Source organism: Acanthopagrus latus, chromosome 13 (assembly GCF_904848185.1).
Source record: "Acanthopagrus latus isolate v.2019 chromosome 13, fAcaLat1.1, whole genome shotgun sequence".
Classification (NCBI taxonomy): Eukaryota; Metazoa; Chordata; class Actinopteri; order Spariformes; family Sparidae; genus Acanthopagrus; species Acanthopagrus latus.
In genome coordinates this window covers 1,268,974-1,291,488 of record NC_051051.1, presented here as the reverse complement: position 1 = coordinate 1,291,488, position 22,515 = coordinate 1,268,974, and the positions used below count along the sequence as shown (strand labels likewise).

Genomic DNA, 22,515 nt, shown 5'->3' with positions numbered 1-22,515 from the left:
TAAAGCCGTATATCAGACTACAGGACAGCAACATACAGGCGAGTCTGAACGAACCGTCTGCTCTGTTAGAACAGATCTCTGTGCGTTTGTCACTGTGCTGATAGACATAGCTTTAATTTCATCATGAGGCTGATATGAAGCTATAAAGCGTCCACAGATCGTGACTAAAATAATAATTCATTTTGAAGGTATAAGTGTGATTCTGCACATCCAGATGTGCTGATACAGAACAAAACAGACTCTGCAGCTGCTTCACATCAGTGTAGCTTGTCTCCACCTTGTCCATCATCTTTGTCCATCAGGGAACTTTGTATTCACGACCTGAGTGTGTGATCAGGAGGTGGAGGAGCTGGTGGTGCAGCGACAGGCCAGATGACTGCCAGCAGCCACAGTGTCAGACTGCATTTCAACACGTGTAAGCGTGATACTGCTGGATATTTTCTATTTTCAACAAGACTCTGGGACATCTCACCCTGAACAAGTGGTTCTGATGTCTAACCGGACCATAAGCACAGCAAGGTCACAACACAGAACATGAAACTGAATGTTAACGAAAGTTTCAACATAAGGAAATGGAAAGTCTCGAGATTTCTTTGCCGATTGTCAGTTATCAGGTCTTGTGATAAATGTGTGATGAATATCAAGATATTTACCTGCATGTGACATTTTAATGAACTTTGTTCTGTTAAAGTCACATTAACTCTGAATTACAGTCAGAGAATCTGAGCTGCACCTTCCTCTGTAAGTGCAGAGCTGCTGGATCACCAAAAATATCAATCTGTGACAACAAATCCATCACATTCATGTTGAGATTGACCCAGTTATCACATGAACAGCTGTGTGACATCTCACTGTGTTCATATTAAGCCTCGATCGTTCCTGTGAAGCAGGTTAAGGTGACACAGGGAGGAAGTGTTCGTTCACACAGAGGCAGACAGACAGACTGCACATGGACTTCTCAATGAATGAAACGAGGTTGTGTCCATTCATACATTACGCACACAGACGCATAGACGGACAGACAATGACTACAGCCCCACACGTAAAGGATGAGATCAGCAGTCAGTGTGTATCTGTTCGGATGCCATGGGAACTCTCTCCTCCTCCTCCTCCTCCTCCTCCTCGCTCTCTTCTTCATCGCTCGCTCGTTCCTCCTCTCCTCTCTGCGTCTGCCTCTCAGCTTCCTGTGTCGTCCCCTCCCCCCACCGCAATAAAAGGAGAGAGGCCTGTTCATTCATGCATTCAGCCAGTCAGCTGAGCGAGGAGGGAGGGAGGGGGGAGATAAAATGAGAGGAGAGGAAGAGGAGGAAGGCTTCCTCCCTGTGATGAATAGGTCACCTGTATTACATCACTGATGGAGGATGGAGCGATGGAAGAGAAAAAATAACAAAGGTAGGACAAAAAAGACCAGACCCATCCTCTCCCCCTCTCCCTCTCTCTCTCTTCCTCATCCTCTTCCTCGCTGTCTCCTCCTCCCTCTGCCCTTCTCTCTCTCTCCCTCTCTCCCTCACCTCCTCCCCTCCCCATCCCGACAGTATGAGTCACAGACAGACCAGTTCCCTTGATGCACTGCGGAAACGTAATGTGACGTAGCCTCCATCACTCCCTCCCTCGCCACACGCGTCCCTCCATCTCTCCCATTCATCCGCCCGTCACTGCCTCCCCTCCTCCCTTCCTCCCTCCCTCCCATTCATCCATCCTCCCGTCATAGCACAGCAAGTCTCCATTCACAAAAAAAGAAGCCCTGTGTGAGCCGAGAGAGACGGCAGGTGGATCCACACCAGCAGAACGAACCCAGACACAGAATATCATGCAGCACAATAACGCAGTACGCTGATAACACAATACTGCAGCAGTGCGTGTACATTAATGATCAGTGGAGCTCAGCAGAGACAGCAGAGTGGAAGAAAACCAAGTTCTTGGCAGACGGAGTGAATATCTGTGAGCTGGCTTCTCCGTGACTTTTGGGTTCAACTGTTAAGGTTGTGCAAGGTTTGTTGTTGCCATGGTTACAGCTTGTGCCGTCAAATATGAGCTAGATTGCCAAGAGCAGTGATTTGTAACAGTAATTAAACTGTTGACAGGAAGTGTGTGTGCATGTGTGAGTGCGTGTGTGTGTGTGTGTGTGTGTGCATGTGTGAGTGCGTGTGTGTGTGTGCATGCGTGAGTGTGTGTGTGTGTGTGAGTGTGTGAGTGTGCGATGTGTCCGAGACATAAGAGTTAAAGAATCTAAAACTGTGAAGAGAATAAAATACAGGAGACTTTGTTAAATTCAGTGTGACACACGTGTAATAGCTGAAGAACAGAATATAATCCCCCATGATGCAACACAACACAGCCGCTGATTTAGTAAATTAAACACCATTAGGGAGATCAGCCTCTAACAGGTAATCTTCAGAACTGATAAACAGTGCGGTGACTCTCTCTGTGACATCACCACAGGATGAGGTCATGATAAACTCGCCTCTCTCTGCGTCTGATAGGACGGCATCTCATTAATCGACGTTCAGAACACAGACAACACGGCGGATTTTTGTGTTTTTGACATTCAGAAGCGTCTGCAGGAACTCAGGTGGTCAGCAGTCTGTGGAGGTGAGGCGTAAAGTGAGAAACAGGGGTCATTTTTCATATTATAGACTAAAAACTGCCAACCAGCATAAAAACTGAAGGCAGACATGTGATGACATTACATTACTGTCAGCGGAGAGTTACTGGAAATACCATTATTTTACTTTATATACTTTCATGGTAAAAGACTGAAAAGGCCAAAGAAAGCTCATTAAAAAAAGGTAATATGCAAATGAACTGTTTCCTTCTTCTGTCTTTGAGTCACGTGCTATAATCTAGCTGAGCCTGATATCTGGATGTGAGATCAGTCAGAAACTCAAATATACAAGTGCAAAATAAATATTCATTCTACAACAGAAAGTGTTTTCCAAACAACTGTGAGATTTAGATCCATCCAACTAGCTAGCAAGTATATTTTCTAAATAAACTGAAGGAAGAGCATTAATTAATAGGCTACAACAACCAGTACATCTCTTCTTATTTTCATTTTTATAGCCTCTATTTCTTTCCTATTATTTGCAAAAGACTTTTTTTGCTTTCAAGTTTATTTTAAAAATACTTATAATGATTCGCAGAATGTGAAGAAGAGTTGTGACATTATAACGATGGTAGCTAGCTAGTGTCGGTGTTAACTAGTGATGTAAACACTGACACTTCTCGAGCTCCCAGTCTGGAATGCTAGCTGCACGGCTAACTGAGCTAACCAGCTAATGGCAGCTACACTGAGCGGCAGGAATACTCACTGTTTCCTTTATCCTTGAGGTCAAACACACTCATCCAAAGCTTCTCTTGCCTTATAAAAAAATGAATGTTATAGAGCTATATAATATATATATATATATATATCTATATATATATATATATATATATATAGATATATAGATAGATAGATAGATAGATAGATAGATAGATAGATAGATAGATAGATAGATAGATAGATAGATAGATAGATAGATAGATAGATAGATAGATAGATAGATAGATAGATAGATAGATAGAGATATATAGACATAAATGTTATATCTGAAGTTTGCTGCCTTACTCTGTTGCTATGCTTGTTTGCTTTGTCCTCCACTGCTGGTCATGGTCCTTCACCTTCACCTGGAGGTGCTCTCATCGTACATGCCTGTGGTTCTACAGACCTGCAGCAGGTCAGCTTGGTCCGATGTATCATTAAGTGCACATGGAGACATGAGAATTGAACAATCCTGACAACAAACTGTGGATTAATTACGAAAATCGACGGTTATCTGAGCACCTGAGTGTGTTATCTGTCTCTGAACGTAAGAAGAGTCTGAGTCTGTCTAATCCTGTGATGACGTCACTCCATATGTTATAAAGACTGACATCACTGAAGAAACCTGTGAATGAATGCTTCAGCGAGTCGAGTCTGATTTTATGAATGAATGGCTGACATTCAGGTTCGCCCTGCTGGTTAGCTGAAGACAGGAGGAGAGAAAATCTCGACGTACAGTATGATTCACCACAATAAAGTGTTAGGGAGGGGGTGGTGATGTCATCGGTGGTGGTGGGGGAGTCATCTGTGAGTCAGAGAGGAAAAAGAAGAGGAGGAGATGGAGGAGGAGGAGGAGGAAGAGGAGGAAGAGGATAAGGAAGAGAGGTGGGTGAAAAAAAGGATTGCATGGGGAGGTGGGGTACCTGCTGTGTGTGACCCATGGTAACAGGCAACGCTGGCCTGTGGATGACTCACCACTGCTTTACCAACTTCACAAACACACACACACACACACACACACACACAGAATACACAGGATGCTCACAGCATGCACCATGACACACACACACAAAAATAAATAAATAAATAAATCATGCAATGCACACACAGGACACTACAGGACGCCTACAGGACACTCAGTCCAGCACATGCACATATAGACACACACACACACACACACACACACACACACACACACACACACCACATGAAGTGCAGGGGGAGGGGAGGGTAAGGATGACTCACACATCAATGATAACACCCCTCCCCTTGCCCCAATCACACACACACACACAGTAAAGAAGTAAAGAAGGACATATCATTTGGATGCAGCCCACATCCTCCCCACATCCTGGGGAACCTCCCATCTGAAGCTCCGACTGACTGCAGTTTGTTTTAGGTGATGGCGACTCTCCGGCAGACTAAGAATAAAGAACGATAAAGTCAACATGTGAAAAGTTTGCCGCAGTATTTCTCGAGGCTTCTGATCCAACAGTCTCTCATCTGCTAATATCATTTTGTTCTGATGTCTCTGTTTAACTGGAGGTCGGTGGAGATGATCGGCAGCTTCCAGATCACACGAGTTGTTCTAGTGAATCTCAGACTTCAGACCACATTTCCCAGAAGCCCCTTCCTGTTAGCGGAACAGATCTTTTTAAAGCCAGAGGTTTTCTTTATCTATCTTTGTCTTGGCTGGGAGGATAAGCATGTTACAAGTGACTTTTCCACCCGCCTTTCTCTGGTTCCACCTTCTGAGTTTCTGAGAAAACTCTGCAGGCCTGATCTCCCTGTGAGCTCCACAGCGCCCTCTGGATCTCCTCCGAGCACTGCACCCTGCTGCTGGCTTTAATGTTGCTCTGCTGACTGCTGTGGTGTTTCTCCTGGACCTGTGGTAATGTGGACTTCGCCTGTGATTATCTTTATTTTGTGTGTTGTATTTTTGTGCTAATGCTGCAAACCAACCTCCAAAACAATTCAATCTGTCTGTCTGTCTGTGTGTGTGTGTGTGTGTGTGTTCACGGCTCCGTCCAACAGTAACAAAACACAACAATCAGACTACAGATGACAAGCTGGCAGCCATGTTCTCACTTTACTCTCAGCAAGGAAGAAATAAGCTCATTCCCCATAAAGACGTATATGAATAATATCACAACATTTCCTGTAGTATTTAATATTAACATAAAACACAACCTGACAATACTTGATGTTCACAGAGCAGTTTAGTCTCTGTTGTTTCAGAGACCTTTCAGCCTAAATACTGTCCATCGTGTACGAATTGTCTTTGCACAAAACGTCAGTCTGACAGAAGGCAGGAAGGTAAAGCGTCTCTGTTGGAAAGATGGCTCCCTCCCAGGCTCTCTGTAAATCAAAAAGCCTCCTCTTATCTTTTGATAGCTAAAACATGCAAGCAGTGCAGGCACTTGGCTGCCCCAGCACACATAATTCCCATCAATTACTCCAAGAAATACTTCCGTCTCTGTAAATCGAGGGCAGCTGACAAGACACAGACAGCTCTTGGCACAATGGAGCAATTTTATGAATGACATCTGGATAACAAGAACACCTGCACCGGGTGACCCTGCTGGAGCCGAGGAGGGATGACGTTAGAGGGATTCAAGCCGGCCGAGGCTGAATTTGTGCGAGATGTGGACGATAAGGAATTTTGTTGTTTGTGTGCTTTGCCAGGATTTACAGCTGAAACACTGTCAGTGGTTAAACCCGTCTGCACCTGGCAACACGAGGTTTGTTGGTCCAAGGTCATCTGGTGACGTGGTGCTTCAGCAGGCTGCTGTTGATGGTCTGGCAAACAACCTTCGCCCCCCTTTTAACTTTTTTCCGCCCTTATGGGTTTTTTGTGCCCTGTTAAATCTCAGAAGTGAACAAAAAATGATCTTAGCATGCTCAGTTTTGTAAAGTCAGGCAGTTTTAAGTTCAGCTCTTCAGCCCAGAGCTGTGTAACATCTGAACCACAGCTGTTTCTATTTTACCAAAGTGCACAACGCAACAGAAGGAATGACTCCAGGATATCTGAGAAAATGTTTACATCTTTGTTAAAGAAGTTTGCCTTCAGTATTCGGTAAGCTTGTGTCAAATTCAACATTTACGCTCGCATGAAAATCTGCTTTGCTTGACTTCTGCTCTCTTGTAAAATAATCATTTATGTGAATTGAAAGTGACATTTCCTCCCCTGTGCCCCGTGAAAGATGACCTGAATGGAGCCAATGTCATATCAACTGAGCACCACTAGAGGCCAATATCCATCCAGCCATGATGGGGTGAAGAGCTCCAGAGAGACGGTTTGACACCGACACTGAAAAATAAAAGTTTCCAGTGAAACTGAAGGCTGCATCAGCTGCTGTGACACGGCTTCCAGGTGGAGTGACCTTCACTTCCTGCTCCAACGGCAAGGAAACACACCGCTGACAAGTATAATTAGCCACTGCCAGTAAATCAATTCCAGTCTTGCGCGCGCGCACACGCACACGCACACACACACACACACACACACACACACACACACACACACACACACACACACACACACACACACACACACGTGTCTCGCGTGTTAAATTTAGCATGGCTAAGAGCACGTCTCATGTCAGTAAGTGAACATCATGGTCAGCGAGGCTTCCTCTCCTCTGTGGCTGCAACCTTTCTGAGACCGGCTCTGAAATACTAAACATGGTGGTTATGTTCTTATTTAGGCTCGGGATGCTCAGGAGGGTGAGGTAGAGTTCAAACTCATCTCCATCAGCGTCTCAAAAGATTCATACAATTCTTCTCTCTAATTAAGACAACACAGTAAAGTCTTAAAGGTCCAGTGTGCAGGATTTAGACTCAAGCTTTAATCAGTTAATGAAAATGAACGTAAACTAGCTGCTTAGTACTCACAACTGTGATAGTGAACACTGTGGCGACAGTAACTTTAAACAGTAAAGAGGAAATATATCCACCACCTGCGGCTTCAATACGTTGTGTATTATCTACATAAAGTGACAGGATGAAGATCTGCACATGTGATTATATTTCACAGTAAACCTTCAGTATCTGCAGTGTACAGGCTCTCAGCAGGCTCCTTCTCCCACTCTGTTATAGTTCTTCCCATGTTTCGCCCACGTCTCCGTCACTGTGGGCTAATCGTGCTACATCGTTTAAAACTCCACCAGAGTTTTGTGTTGTGTATGAGGAGAGGGACAGAAGGAGCAGCTACCGGCTACAACTTACAACTACTGACATTATGAAGTGACTTCACAGCAAAACAAGCCTAAAGTTGCTTATAATTTGCAAACCAGGCAACCCCACACAGCTTTAATGATCCTACAAAGGAGAAATAACGACTCAGCTGAGCATGAAGTGGACTGAAGTGTGTGTATGTTAATGATACCTGTAACGACGTCCAGCAGTGACAGGTGACAGGTTCTCTGTCAGTACATGTGACAACACGCTGTTCAAGCTGACAGAAAGTGGAACCCTGCGACCTGAAGAACGAGCAGAGTGGCTGTTACGTCATGTGATACTTTTACTGGAAGCTTCTTGTTGTTTGTTAAATAGCTCAGAACACAAAATGCACTTTTTACACTTTAATTCCAAACATTTCCAAAGTCAGAGGGTTAAAATTCTTGCAATAAAAAATAATTACTCCACTTCGACTAGAATGAGGGTGAACAAAGAGAAATCACTTTCAAGATTTTAGTTTGACGTCAAAAATGCTCGCTGTACTAATATATTTATAATTGTCAAAGGACAAAGTTTCCAAATCACATCTGGCAAAACAATATATTTTTTTACAGTGGAAATCAACAGGGAGCAGAAGACAGGACTCATCAATTCAACCGGAGGCTGAATCCCTGCAGCGTCGCCTCTTTGCCGACACACGTTTCATAAATAGGTAAACTTGTTCCTGATTACAGCTCATGTACAACTCCAGTTTGGAAAACCTCTAAATACATGAGGAGAAATCTGACTCCTGGTCACTTTATACATGTTGTTCTCAAGTTTTTCAGCCCCGAACTCTCTAAAATGTCCCTTTTTTCAGTCTTACATTACCTGATTTAGATACTATTTCACAAGGGACACAACATATTGGTCAGAAAGGTTAAAAACACATTAAAGTGATACTCGAAATATATTATTTCACACTCCATAAATCAACCCATAAACCCAAAATTACCCACTGACCCCTGGGCTGAGAGCCACCTCTCTATACAAATGACTTCATCATATTGAAGACTGGTGAAAAATAACACAGACAACACTGCCCCCTGGTGGCTGCGCAGGAGACAGTGCATGCCTCAGCTACTGTACCAACAGAGAGTAAAACAGTAAATAAGGCATTAATTTATACATCACACACTTCATAATCGTAAATAGCACTTGACAGTTCACCACTAACAACTGAAGGGATTTACAGATTTGTCAGCATTCACTATTTTACACCAAGAGGGACGATAGACCTCACATTGTCCGAGTCGTGTCAAGCAGAGGAGGAAAAAAAAGTTCTCCTCTCCCTGTTAGGTTGGATCGAGCCAGACATGGTGTCTCGTGGAGGGGGAGGAGAGAAAAAAAGGTGATGAGAACTGATGGAGCTCAATAGATGAAGAGGACTCGGGTGCGGGGCAGGGTGGACAGGGTGTCGGCCATCTTGCGGATCCTGGCGTAGTTGATGAATCCTCGAAGGAAGAGCAAGAAGCCTGAAGAGTGAAAGGATGAGACTGTGAGCTGCAACTAGAAGTGCTGCAGGGAACATCATGACTCCTATGAGGGCTTGTCTGGACAGGAAGGTGTGACCCAGAGATCGGACCGGGTCTTTAGTTTAACTATAAACCTGATGAGAACCAGAACCTACGGATGAAACTGCAATCACTTGATGAAAGTACTCACACAAGATTTACCTCTCATCTGAGTTAGAAGCTGTTTGAAATAAAATCAAAAAATGCACATAAATAGCATAACATCATAGAGTAATATGGGCTATAGAGACACGTTGGTGGTTTTTACAGGTGCCTGCTGCAGCCAAAAACAAGGTGAGGTGAAAATAGTTTTACATGTTTAATATATTTATAATTATTTGTCTGCTGTCACAGCTCAGATTTCTGTGAGTTTAAACGAGCTAGGGACATCAAATCTGGCTCAATAACTGGAAAAGGCTTCCCATGAAATACGAGAAACAAAAACAGAAAGTCCAACTGACTTGAAACTGGACACACATGCAGCTAAGATCACTCGACAAAAAGCCTCCTGCACCATAAAGTTCCATCATGAAACAGAAGCCAGAGAAATGTGGCATCTATTTAGTCAGATTTGATTCAATGAACACCAAGTAAACAGCCTCGTGTTCAGATCAGTCGAAAAAACTTGGCCGCTATCAGGATGAATCAGCCACAACTCGATAACCATCAGTCCAACCATCATAAAACATCATAAATGTTTAGTTATATAGTAACTACTATAAACAGTGTTTTGAGGAATAGAATATTGGACCTTCATATCACTGAAAAGTCACTGACATGAATTTAAAGACAACCTTCATCTTCAGGTTAACTCAGGTTCATCTTCCTGCTGTAACTATTCTGTAACGACAGCCTATGAAACCTCAGCCCCGCTGCACTGGAGCTCCACGGAGCTGAAATCGGTCACAATCAAAACCGTTTGATCCCTTATTTGATTGATTTAAATTGGCTACTTACCCAACACCAGGAACACCCACCAGAGCCAGTACTGTCCATCAAAGTAACCCGGGAAGTATGTGGAAAACTAGAAACCCAACAGAGCGACAGAAATGACTGGTTAGAATAAATATGGCCTGCGATGGTTTAACTCAAATGAGTCCTGCATTTTTAAAGTGAATGAAGGAAACGAGAACTTTTTAAAGAGATCTTTGAGGAAACAGTTCAGCGCCAACAGGCCGACCACTACAGAACCAACATTAAAATACCAGAGTGGTGTTTGGGGCTTTTGAGTTGTTTGTGCGTACATAAAACCACATTTTATGTGTGTGTGTGTGTGTGTGTGTGTGTGTGTACGTACCCTGACTATGAGGATCCATTTGATGAGGGACAGACCGAAGCCTGAGATGGCCCCGTAGCGGCCGGCTGCTGAGGTGGTCAGACAGAACGAGAGGAAGAAGCCGATCCAGTTGAAGAGGAAAGCCACTGAAAGAAGGACGGAGGAACTGTTTCAATATGTGTGTGTTGTATTGACTCAAATAACCTTCTAACTTAGGCTCTACAGATTGTATTGACACATGTAGACGGGGGACTGACTGAAAAATGTGAGCATGAAGATGCCGTCGTTTCCTATCCTCAGCTGATCGGCGTCTTCAAAGTCGTCTCTGGTCACAAAGTCTTCGTCCTGGACGAGCAGCAGAAGAGTGAAACACGACGTGAGATTCAAGCACTCAGATCATTTCATCACAGCAGCACAATGAAGCAGCAGCAGAGCTTTCCAGGGCTTCACTTCACTTCAGATCAGTCCAATCAATCACCTGGATGAATTCTGTTTTATTTTATTCACAGTGGTGTTTTTATAATTCTGGATGTACGATGTGGTGACTTGAGGTGAAGGTGAGTTGTGGGTAAGCAGCTGCTGATGTGAACAAGCTTTGTTGGCAACAGAGAGAAAATATAACACAGACAACTGACACAACACAGCAAGCCCATTGAATTAATACTGTAGTCACTTTACCCAAAGTCTGCAGGAAGTCAAATTCAGTGTAGCACATCAGGACAACCAGCAAGTAGTGTGTAACTATCTACCAACACTGGCTACACTCTACATACACAAACATACAGGAAGGGTGGGGGACTGAATACAAACACTGAAATACTGACACATCTGTGTTTCCACACACAAAACCAGGACCAGGTACACTTCCTCTCATCATACACTCTCCAGTTACCTCCAGTGAACTGCGAATAACATCGTCAAAAGTGTCCAGGCGCTCCCTGTGCTGAGGCTGCTGCTGAGCAAGGCAGTGTGCGGCAGAGAAACACAACACCAGCAATCAAACAGAGCGGCCACACATGCAGGAAGTAAAGCATCACAGTGACCACTAGAGGTCAGAGATGTTACAGCTGTCAGATCTCAGTCACACTCGTCCTGTCGACTCTGAACAGAATCACGTTTTTAAGATAATTCAAGTGTGAATGAATCTCTGCTGCTCACACACAGACGTCCTTTTCAAACAGACTTTAACTCTAATATGTCAAATAAAGACAATATGTCAAGACAAGGCGCAACAATTTAAAATGTTCTCTCGGTGTAAAAGAGTTCAGTAACATGTAGATGTAGTCATGGAGAACTACTTCATCAGAGTATCCATGTCTTCCTCCACAACACCCACAGCTTTTTGAAGGTAGCGTCATTTTCTTTTTTAAATTCAAAGCTTCAAACATTCATTTTCATATAATAAAGAGAAGGCTTCAATTTTAATAGTGTCAATAGACAGTTTTTGACTCATCAGCTTCTAAAATGTGATTATTTTTCTGCTTTCTTCGCTCCTCTAATGACAGAACACTGAGTGTTTTCTAACATTTCATAGATCAAGCAACTAATCAATAAATCAAGGAAATAATCAACAGATTGTTAAACAATGAAATTAGTCATTCATTGGAGCTGTAATCCAGTGAAAATGTTGCATGACAACAGATACAGTTTATACATTACGCGAGATAAAACTTTTACATGCAGTTGTTTTGGGACTTTTGGAAGCTCTGGAGTTATTAGAACTGTTTGAAATAATCCAGCACAGCCATCAGTAGAATGCAATTTGCATATTTGCTTATTATATCATGTTTTACTTTGTCCACCTGCAATTTCTAAGTCACATACTGACAAACATACATCCATCACCAAGGACAAACTGCCTGATGTGAGGTGGTGGCACTGTTTGAGATGTAACACACAGTGGGAGAACTACTGGAAACACCAGAAAATACATTTTAAATAGCTCCTGAAATTTGTTTTGGTCTTAAGCTCCCTCCATGCTTCATATACTACACTGACATTTACTCAGGTAGAACAAAAAGGCTGGCACCTGTGAGCATGACTGTGGTATTACTAAATATGACTTAATGCTTCTTGACATGACTGATAGTAAATCATTTTCTGTGGTTCAAAGCAGCATCAAAGGCTGTCAGCGGTTCACGTGGGAAAACTAAGAAAGAAAGTCCGATACGTGTTACAAGTTCAACTTCATAAGTTCTGAAGTTGACAGAACAAAAACATTTCCACTGTGCACTTCCTGCCTTGCAGACAACACAGGAAGTGTTTGAGCACAAGATACAGAGTGTGTGTGTGTGTGTGTGTGTGTGTGTGTGTGTGTGTGTGTGTGTGTGTGCATACTGAATGTGACCACATGCAACAAAGACAGAATGAGACGCTCACTCTTCCGGTTACCAGGGGAACAGAAGTCTCAGCCTTGGTTCTTTCTGCTTCATCATAGGAAGGTAGCGTAGTTGCAACGTTGTACGATGGAGGCTTGGGGAAAGCCCCGTCCTCCTTGTAGTCGAAGTACGCTGGAGAAGAAAAAGCACAGATGTTTAACTGGTAAACAGTCAAATGATGTATTTAGACAGCTGACTCATAACTGCTCCACATGTTCACGTCACTGCCAAATTTAAAGCCTCTATTTAACGCAAGTGTTTTAGTTCTTGTTGAAACAGACTGAAGATTTGTTCTCTAAACTAGACTTTATCACTGATCCGTGTGGACGACCAACTCTTTGATTTCATTAGATTATCAAAATATAACAGAGAGAAAGTGAAGAACTGTCACACACTCAGGCTCCACTTTCAGTCTAGTTTAATGAGATGATGTTTCTGCCCCTCAGGCCTTCTTCAAGATCAGGACACACTGAAACACAGCCACTCATGTTATAACGGCCGCCCCCAAGTAACAACCTCCAACACTGATGTGAGGACAAAACAATCAAGGAGCCGACTGTGACTGAATATAGTGACAGGACACAAACTTCTTCTACAGTAAAAAGAAGAAAATAATGTTTTACACCACATGTCAGGATTCAGACTCGACAATACTTTACACATGCGTGATTCGATTCTAGTAAGTATAAGGCAAAACAACACACATGATTCACCACAGCAGCAGAGAAACACCTGGATGACACGCGGTCTTACCAGCATTGTCCGCTGCGATGCTGCTGTATGGAGGAGGAGCATCAGCTGCTACCTGTGGATTCCCCTCCGGGTCGTCCTCGTTGGGCAGCTGTGGAGAGGAGAGAAAGCACCTCCGAGTTCATATAAAGCTACAACACTCTGGTTCATTTGAAACAGATGCTTTTTCAAAAAAGAAGCTTTACACGTCCTGTGCAGTGGTCGGTGATTATCGCAACACCCCGGCCTGCTAACAAAAACTCCCAAGCTAAGCATCAATAAAATGATCAGAAGGCAGGAATGGAAACCGTGACCGCATCAGACAGGGTTCTCAGGCTCATACGAGCATTACAAAGAGGAAATGAGCACCCACCAACCACAATGTGTTTCTCCTTTCTCCTTGGATCTTTTTCTCTCATTAAACGTAGGAAACACGTGAGGAGGGCAATCGATTAAAAGACACCATATCACAGGGTTTCTGTTCTGTCCTCTCAGACAGTGAAGCCAGATTCAGCTGCTCCAAAATCCTGAATCAGCCAAACAAGATTTGCAAACCAAGCACATTTAATCAGTTAACAAGAGTGTCTGATTTCAGAGAGGAGTTTGAAGTGGTACTGAATACCAAGCAGTACATCTGCAGAACTGGGTTTCCAGAGGTAGAAATACAGATGCACAACACCTTTTGCTCCCTTTGGTGCAGGTGACACGTAGTTTTACAGGTGACTTGGTCTGGACGATGATATCATGATATTCTAAATTCAAAAGCACTGACAAAATCAAATTACCTGAATACCTCAATACTGATACTGGGACAATACTGTAGTGAGATAATGTGGATATACTGACTAAATGGGTGAAGGCAATTATTGGTTTGGTAAGTTCAGAAAATAATATCACTTTATTGTAATGCAGCCTTTAAACCCTGAAGAGGACAACCCCTGTCTGTCTGTCTGTTTCACAAATCATGATGCCACAGTATCTAAAATATTAGACATTCATCTCAAATGATAACAATATAATATATTAATATACTGGCCGGCCTTACAGATCCCACAAATACATATCATTTCCTATGAAGGTACTGTTTCACCCTCCTTAAATTCATGAGATTTCATTACAGGGTAAAGTTAAAGGATAGGGACAGTTACAACAAACAAAGGGAACATTTCCAATGAATTAATTCAAATTAAACACAATTTACTAGCTAGAGAGTCTTAGTGGGTCAAATCACCTGAACATGCAAACATGACGTGTCTACAGGCTTTAGGATACAGTTCAGTGATATCTACACAAGTTACTGTCACACTTTGAAATGAAATAACTGTTTCCAGGAGATAATTGAGAGGTAATAATGTGTATAACGTGTCTGTCTGCCCCACCAGCAGCGAGCTGAGCAGGTCGTCTGGCGGATTTGACGGTTAAGCTAGCAGGATGACGAGCGCACACCCACCGCTGCAGGTCATGTGCTGCCCGAACACCAACGTTAGCTCACACCGACGGAGAGCGTCCGTGAGGAGAAGTTACACCTTTCCTGTTCACGATAAGTGTTCAACAATGACAACTAGTTGCCACACACATACAGCCAGACATAACTCAACGCTAACACACCCACAAACAACAAGAGACAAAACGCCAGAACAGACAATCAAGTCCACAATCATGGAACGTTAGCTCGAACTAAAAAGCTAACGACGAGGCTAATGTTAGCTAGTTAGCTTCAACCGACGATCATGACGAAATTAATCGCAAAAAAGACGACAATGACACTGAGCTCCGTTGAATATGAGCCCGTCACCGTCAGGAGGGGTGACACCATCACACCTGACCGAGTGTGAGCGTTAGTACACCACACAGGCTGGCGGTAAAGTGTTGTATTCAACCTTTAACGTGTTAGCGAGTCCCTCAGAGTGTCTCATACCTGCTGGTATCGGGCGCTCGGTTCGGCCATTCCGATGTGAACGGCTGGTGGTCGACAACAGAGAAGGTTCACGCCGCCGAGACACCCGGAGAAGAGGAAATTATATAACCGAGAACAAACTGTAAACTCAACGCTGTCTCGCCACAATAAACCCTCTGTCTCTCTCTCTCTCTGCGCTCCAAACGACTGTGAAGCTAGCGCGGCGGTCAGCTTACAGCACGACACTTCCTGTACGCATTTTACAACAAGGTCCATCATTCCGGACCAAAGGCGGCAGAGTTTTAAACACACTGAGTGATTTTTAGTGAAGTCAAAATAGCCTGCATCATTACTAATCCGTGTATTAAGTCATCTCTACCCCAGGAACAACAGCTATTGTTTACATCATAATAAAATCGACTCTTCTGGTGCTTTTATTGTGAAAGTAAACGTTTCTTCCTTCTTCGTTGTCGCTAACTTGACTCACTCCTTCTCTCCAAGTGATTGACGTCATCGGCCACAACAAACTCTCTACCGCCCCCACATGGAACAGAGTGAAACTGCAGGAACATTAAAAATCCATCATGAGAGAAGAAGTCATAACTGAGATTTAAATTCGAGATTAAAAATCACAATTATAAGAGACAAAAATCATCCCTGAGCATTTATCTAATGATTTTATTTTTTATATATCAGAACTTCAGCTTTTTAAAGGGGGCACTACGCAGTTTTGTAGAAGAAATTCAAACTCAGAATTTCAATAACTACAATATCAGCGACTCAGATATTAAACTCAGACATATTTATGTTTTTCATAACTGAAAAACAAGCTGTTTTCAGAGGAAATTAAACTCACAAGAACACTGTTTATAGGTAGAAAGGTGTCAGTGCACAAATATTACCACAGTATAAACTGTGTTGACCTTTAAAGTCAGGTTGTATATTCAATTTGTTTGGGTTTTTTCAGTTTATTCAGTCATGAAAACAAAGTTGTTAATCTAGTTTGCTGAGGAAAGAAAAATTAAATCAGTCAATAAAGCTCTTTCTCTTCCACAAAACTACATGTTGCTCCCTTAACTCATAATTAAGACTTTCTTTCTCATAATTATGACGTACCACGAGAATATTATTTTTTTTATCGAGGCTACATTTAAATATATCTTGTTTTTCTTTGACTGGCAGAAAAAAGGCCTCCATACAAAACTAGCAAAATTAACAAGGACACTTACAATACTGAGAAAGAACAGGCGTCATTATGGACAAAAAAAAATGCAGTTGGGTCTTAGAAGGCTTTATTGTATCTTTATCTAAAATAAGAAGACATCAACAATACCTGTGACACTTTGTATGCAAGTTCAAGAGTTGGAGAAGTTTCATCTCAAACTGATGGTGTCGAGTTTACAAAGGCTTCTGGTACTTAAGGAGCACCGGGTAGGTGGTGCCAATGTGCTTTTGGTTGTAGTGGTGGCAAACAATCTCCACGTCATAGAAACTGAACTGGACTTTGACGCGCTCATTGGGCGAGGTGAGGAAACAGAGGGTGTAGAGGGCGAACTCAAACTCGGGACTGACGCCGATGAAGATGCTGCCCTTGGGCTTTATGCCGTTCTTCCAGCTGAACTGTAGCGCCAGGATGTGTTTGTTCTCGTCGGGCTGCAGCGAGAGAGAGAAAGAAATGAGTCAAGAGGATGAAGAGGGATCAGAAAAGTGTTTGACACAAACATCTCCAGTGAGCTCGAGGCAGAAAATAAAGGGAGACAGAGTGAAAAATGTCTTCTTCCATAAACTTTCATCCATTTTCTTGTCAGATTGCCCCAATGGTCAACTAGTGGTCAACCATTAGCTGACCATAATCGTGTCTCTTGGGTCCAAAGTACTGAAACTAAACACTGATATCTAGAGACTGCATGAAGGGGATTGTTTTAAAATGAGACCTCAGTTCCAGGGAAAGACCCGACTACAGAATCTCCCAGAACACGAGCTCTGGTTGGAGAGACAGAACACAGAGAGATGCTCTGGGGCAACAGGGAGAACGTGGTCGTAGCAGGATGTGAGGTTTCTCATCAGCGTGTGATGATGATGATGAGTGCAGCTTCACAGAGGACAAGTCAGTGTCAGGAGACAGACGAGAGATTTGTCAAATACGTGGCTATGAATGTATGATTGGGACATTTTAGCTGTTGTTATGTACAGATGGAGGTGAATAGATATCTAAGTACTTAAAAGATAGAAATATTAAAGATACAGTCCATCCTATTTAACCCAAGACACACATGGCGTGGTACCTGAGGTGAATGTGCGTTGACGCTGTAGCCTTTGTAGTCAATGTGTCCAAGCTTCTCTTGTAAGTAGAGCTGGATCCAGTTGTGAAAGCCGATGACGATCCGCCTTCCTCTCGTCTCTCCGACAAACACGTGTTCGAACCCTGAAGAGTCCGGCCTGGTGGGAGACGGAGACGTTAACAATCCATCATCATCAATCAAAATGATCAGATCGTATTAGGTCATGTTCACTGTGAACAAAACATGGTGTTTAGTGGCTGCTTCCATTCTGAACGTGCTATAAATATCTTGTGCTTAGTTCTATCACAGCGGTGCTGGTTGGACAGAACCAGGTTCTCAGAGAGTTTCCATCGTGGTGCCAGATTCCTCTGGTGGAGGTAAACTGAGGTCCACCCACCTGCTGGATCCTCTCCTGGCATACAGCTCAAACCAGATCCTATACAGCTGCTCCTTGAACTTTGTGTCATCTGCTGGAGAGAGATTCTTCTCTGCCAGGTATTTATGAGCAATCTGCAAAACAACAGGAACTTCCTTATAGACACTCCAGCAGCGTGTGGAGGGCAACATCAGTCGGTCCACACTGAAACGTCTCAACAAATATGTGTTTGATAGACATAAGAGACATTCATTTTCCCCAGAAGATGACACCTGATGACTCTGTGATCCCATAACTTTACCTCCAGCGCCACCAGCAAGTCATAAATGTCACTTATGCTTTGAACATATTCGTTAGCACGTCTGCAGACGCTGCAGCCATTAAACTCTACATGTTGCTCCGTGCTGGATTGGGATCATTCTCTCTGGTCTACTATCATGTAGCTAAATGACCAACTGAGGAGAAGAACTGGTCTGGGATCTGCATTCTTGTTCAGCAGTTGTTGCTATGAAGCATTTTCTTTTTTTGGCACCTGGTGGTTTGACCAGATGGGTTTTCAGTGTTGCAGCTAAAGATACATTCCCATGAATTCTTCAGTAGCACTGAGCCACAGTGAGGGAGGACGGCCCCACAGGTACCTTCATAGTGGGAGTCTTAATGATGGAGTCCAGGAACTTGTGGTTCTCTGCCACCTCCTCAGGGGTCACGATCTCTGGCTCGCCGGTGTCACTCTCATAGTTATCCAACAGGGAGATAAAGGCTGCGGACACAAACCAACAAACAGAAACAACATGTTGAAGTAGTGAACAGACAGAAAGACTCCTAAAACTGAGATGTGTGTGTCTACATGGATGCAGGACAGATTCCCTCCAGCAGTCAGGTCATGGACGGTGAAGCAGAGACTATAGAAAAGGACAAAAATAGCATGAAGGGAGGAATCGGGACAGCAGCCTCAGGGTGAACTCTGAGTACCAACTATTACATAACATGACTCCATATCCAGCTTTCTGCCACAACAGGAGTCTGTGAAAACATCAGCAGACACAAATGGCTGCAGGGAAACGTGCTCCATCAGTTAACATGTGGGGGAAGAAGAAGGAGAAGCCAGTGGTGGTGGGAGAGGAGCATCTCTGAACCGGGTCGGCGCTCTGGGCTTATGCAACATGCCACCGCCGTCATAAGGAGATTATGAGTCTATGAACAAGCTTTACTCTGCAGGGAGGTGACGGGGAGGGTGGAGGAACTAGCAAACAGCGCAGCTGAACGTGTGAAGAGACTCAGTTCAAACATTTTCTGACAGGAAGACTTCACCTCCACCTACAATCAGGTCACATGGTCTTCCAGCCTCTGTGTGTTTCTCTGCCCTCTTACCCAGAAAAGTCTCCTTCTTGAAAATGTTCTCATCCACATAAGTGAAGAGAGGATATCCCGCTCCGTCACTGTTGTCGTCATTGTTGGTGGGCATGCTGTCTCCAGCTTTGCCCTGCAGCCGAACACAGACACAGAAACACTCTTCAGCACCTGACTGTTATGTTTTCACATAAATATCTTAATATCCTGTCTGACTTCCTCCTCACCAGGACACACTCCGCTCATGCCTCATCTGTGTTATAATGATAATAATAATAATAATAATAATATCTTTATTATTAAGGAAGCAGCTCAAACTGTTTGACAACGACAGGATAAGATAATAAGAAACAGCAGATTAGATTTCATTACTTTAGTTACCAGTTACTTTGCAGATTTTATGCTGCGTCTGAGCCAAAGTGGTGAATTTTTTAATAAATGTATTTTATCAGATGAAAACAGAACTGAGTCCATTAATCAGACAAATCTAATAATGGGTCAACACATAGTTTAAGGTCCAGACAGGAGTAATGAACACATGTAATGGGATTACATAATTAGGATCCAACTGCATTTCATTTAAGTTACAGAAAAAATATGTAATTAGATTACACAGACATTTAGTACAAACAGGGATTACTGACAGGATTACAATCTAAAAACAGCAGAAGTTAATCAAGTTACATCACTTTAATATCATGAAGTTACATGGTAAAACTTTTGAACAGGTAATCAGTAACTGTACTGGATTACATTTTCTAAAATGACAGATCTGTTTAAGGTTCTGTGTGGATGTTTAAGGTTCTGTGTGCGGTCCACCTGCAGAGAGATCTTGTAGTCCACTCCAGGTTTGAGTCTGTTGACGTCGTTGTCCCACAGCTCCTGCACCATGGCAGACAGCTCTCTGTCACTCTCAATCATGATCCGACGGCCCGGCTCGGTTCTGGGTCCTGAAGTGAAGAGCTGTGATTCTGGTTCTGCCTCAGAATGGTTCTAACAGGAGAGGAGGAGCAGTTAGTACAGATCAGCCTCACAGAATTACTTATTTCATCTGAATCACTCTTTGAAACCCATTTTACAGCCTGGTTCTGATGAGTTCTTTTCTTCTTCTTCTTCTCTCTTTTTGTATGTTTTCATCATGTGTGAGACTTTAACGTTTCCTTTATCTGCTCTGTTGTTGCTGTTGTGTGTCACAGCATGTTGTAGATTCTGTTTTTGAGTTGTTTCTAGATAAAGTTTTATAGAAAAGTAAATATATTCCACACGTTACAGAGACGAGGTCCACACTGTCGTCCACTCAGCACCACATTCCTCAAACACATGGCTGACAGCAGGTCACACATCCACGACGCTGAGCTCAGAGAACTTCATCATCATCATCATCATCACCCTACAGAACCACATCAGAACCCACCTACCTCTCCCTGGTTTGGGTGGAAGCCACGAGTGGTTTGAGGTGTCAGTGAAGCTGGACAGGTGCTGCTGGCCGCGGCTTCCTGTGTTTGTGAGAGCAGGTGTCTTTACGGGCCGGTGGTACCAGCGGTTCAGTCGGTCGGTCCGTCTGTGTGGAGAAAGACAGGCAGGGGCTGGTGGGGGGCGCTGAACAGAGGCAGCACAGGAGAGAGGGGCCATTTTAAAGGGTTATCCCCCGTCAGCAACTCTAGCCAAAGGGATTACACCATGTTGTCGTCTCTTTTCAATCTCAGGCTCAAACGTGGGCTCTTTGTTTCTTTAGTATTTCATTGTTCCTCTGTCTGTCACAGCACGACCTCTGGATTACAGGGTAAATATGGGTCACGTTTCAGGTAGCAAGGTGCAGCAAAGGCTCAGAGATCGGACCACATCAAACACCGCTCAGAGAACACTTCTCTCATTTTATTCTAAATGATTTCAACTCTTAATGTTTGATGGAGGACAAGAATTAAAGGTGTATTCTGTAGAGAAGATAAAACGATCTCTCTGCCTGAACAGACCAAATAAACAAACTCTACTTGTTTTCATGACTGAATAAAGAAACACAATTTATACTGTTTTACTGTGTTTACATGTGGCGGACCCTGCCACCTTCATAGCTGCAGAGAGCAGCTGGTTTACTCACTTATTCATCTCATCACCTCATTAAGAGTCTTCTTCACCAAAACAACCTCGTTACAGTGACGAGGGCGGTGACATCACTGATCAGTCTGACATCAGGATGGACACACAGACACATTCAGCTATTTAATATATTAACTTAATGTCTTTTAAAACAAATAACATTTTAAATCAGGTTTTTCTATCCATACATATCTGCTTTCCTCACTCCTAATTTTGTTTGTCTTTGTTCAACAGTGAAATTTGTGTCGTGCTTCTGATAATGATGTTCTGGATCTGTGAATGAACACAGACATCCTGTCTGATCCAAACTTAACTCAGTCAGCAGTGTCGCCTTCAGCACACATGCAGATATAAAAGCTCTCATAAAAGATGTTGTTTTGCCTTAAAGGACTCAAACCTGGTTTCTTTTTGAAACCGTGACCCGTCAGCTTCACCACCTCAGTACTTCTGTTCTGCTCCAGTTTGGTTTCAGCTGAACATCCTGTTGCTCGTAGCAACCACTGCCGGCTCATCTCACAGAGTAACTCAGTGTTACAGCCTCCATTTTGTCTGATCTGTGAGCAGCCACACATCCACAGACATCTTTTATCTGCTCCTCACACCTTCTTCTCTTATCACAGCCGTGTTGTGATTGTTGGTTTAGGCTGAATTCAGTTAATTATTAAAATATGAAAGTGGTTATTTGGTTTAAAAACAAATACATTTAGTATCCTGGTGGAAACAAACTTTAACAGAGTTGTTTCGTCTGTACGCAGCTAACTGTTGTGAACTTTACCCTTCCTGTCTTTTACTCTTGTTGACTAAATGTCCACTGAATTAATCACTTGGCTGTTCTCCCTGTGAGGACTTAATATTGATCCTTCATTGGTTCTGACTGGTTCTGAAGCACAGTGAAGCCTGACTCATGTTTCTGTGGATCATGTGTGATGATGTTTGCGTGTCCTGTGAATCTGGATCATCCTTTTGAAACAGCTCGTTAATGACTGCTGACTCTTAACGGGCCTGGAGACCCACAACAGTTTGCAGCTCAGTCGGCACCGAGCGGTTCCTTCAGCATCGGGTCCAATGAACGAAACAGACGGGATGTTGAGCGG

At 43.2% G+C, this 22,515-nt stretch overlaps 2 protein-coding genes and 1 long non-coding RNA gene across 9 annotated transcripts; 1 reads left to right on the top strand and 2 right to left on the bottom strand.

Moving 5' to 3' along the window:
- Positions 1-7,808: 7,808 nt before the first annotated feature.
- On the bottom strand, positions 7,809-15,564 carry ndfip1l (Nedd4 family interacting protein 1, like). Of its 5 annotated transcripts, none has more exons than XM_037118744.1 (8): positions 15,338-15,562; positions 13,444-13,531; positions 12,692-12,822; positions 11,205-11,264; positions 10,570-10,657; positions 10,334-10,458; positions 9,994-10,060; positions 7,809-8,997 (listed from the first exon to the last, which is right to left on the bottom strand). In XM_037118744.1, exons 1-8 carry the CDS (start codon positions 15,365-15,367, stop codon positions 8,894-8,896), a joined length of 693 nt encoding a protein of 230 aa, XP_036974639.1. In that variant the 5' UTR covers positions 15,368-15,562; the 3' UTR covers positions 7,809-8,893. The 5 variants fall into 5 exon arrangements, with proteins under 5 accessions (XP_036974639.1, XP_036974640.1, XP_036974641.1 ...); XM_037118745.1 differs by having other exon boundaries at positions 7,814-8,997; positions 11,205-11,267; positions 12,704-12,822; positions 15,338-15,564; XM_037118746.1 differs by having other exon boundaries at positions 7,814-8,997; positions 12,704-12,822; positions 15,338-15,563.
- LOC119030841 lies at positions 12,833-14,931 on the top strand. Its single transcript, XR_005078434.1, has 3 exons — positions 12,833-13,369; positions 14,015-14,075; positions 14,802-14,931. It is a non-coding gene; the product is annotated as an uncharacterized LOC119030841 (long non-coding RNA).
- Positions 15,565-15,801: 237 nt separating the features above from the next.
- Positions 15,802-22,359, bottom strand: endou2 (endonuclease, polyU-specific 2). Of its 3 annotated transcripts, none has more exons than XR_005078432.1 (8): positions 20,739-22,359; positions 20,144-20,317; positions 19,346-19,457; positions 18,613-18,734; positions 17,996-18,108; positions 17,602-17,755; positions 16,650-16,969; positions 15,802-15,876 (listed from the first exon to the last, which is right to left on the bottom strand). XR_005078432.1 is itself a non-coding variant. In XM_037118749.1 (7 exons), exons 2-7 carry the CDS (start codon positions 20,243-20,245, stop codon positions 16,715-16,717), a joined length of 858 nt encoding a protein of 285 aa, XP_036974644.1. In that variant the 5' UTR covers positions 20,246-20,317; positions 20,743-22,359; the 3' UTR covers positions 16,604-16,714. The 3 variants fall into 3 exon arrangements, 1 of the variants encoding a protein (XP_036974644.1); XR_005078431.1 differs by having other exon boundaries at positions 15,803-15,876; positions 20,743-22,359; XM_037118749.1 differs by lacking the exon at positions 15,802-15,876 and having other exon boundaries at positions 16,604-16,969; positions 20,743-22,359.
- Between the last annotated feature and the right edge of the window lie 156 nt (positions 22,360-22,515).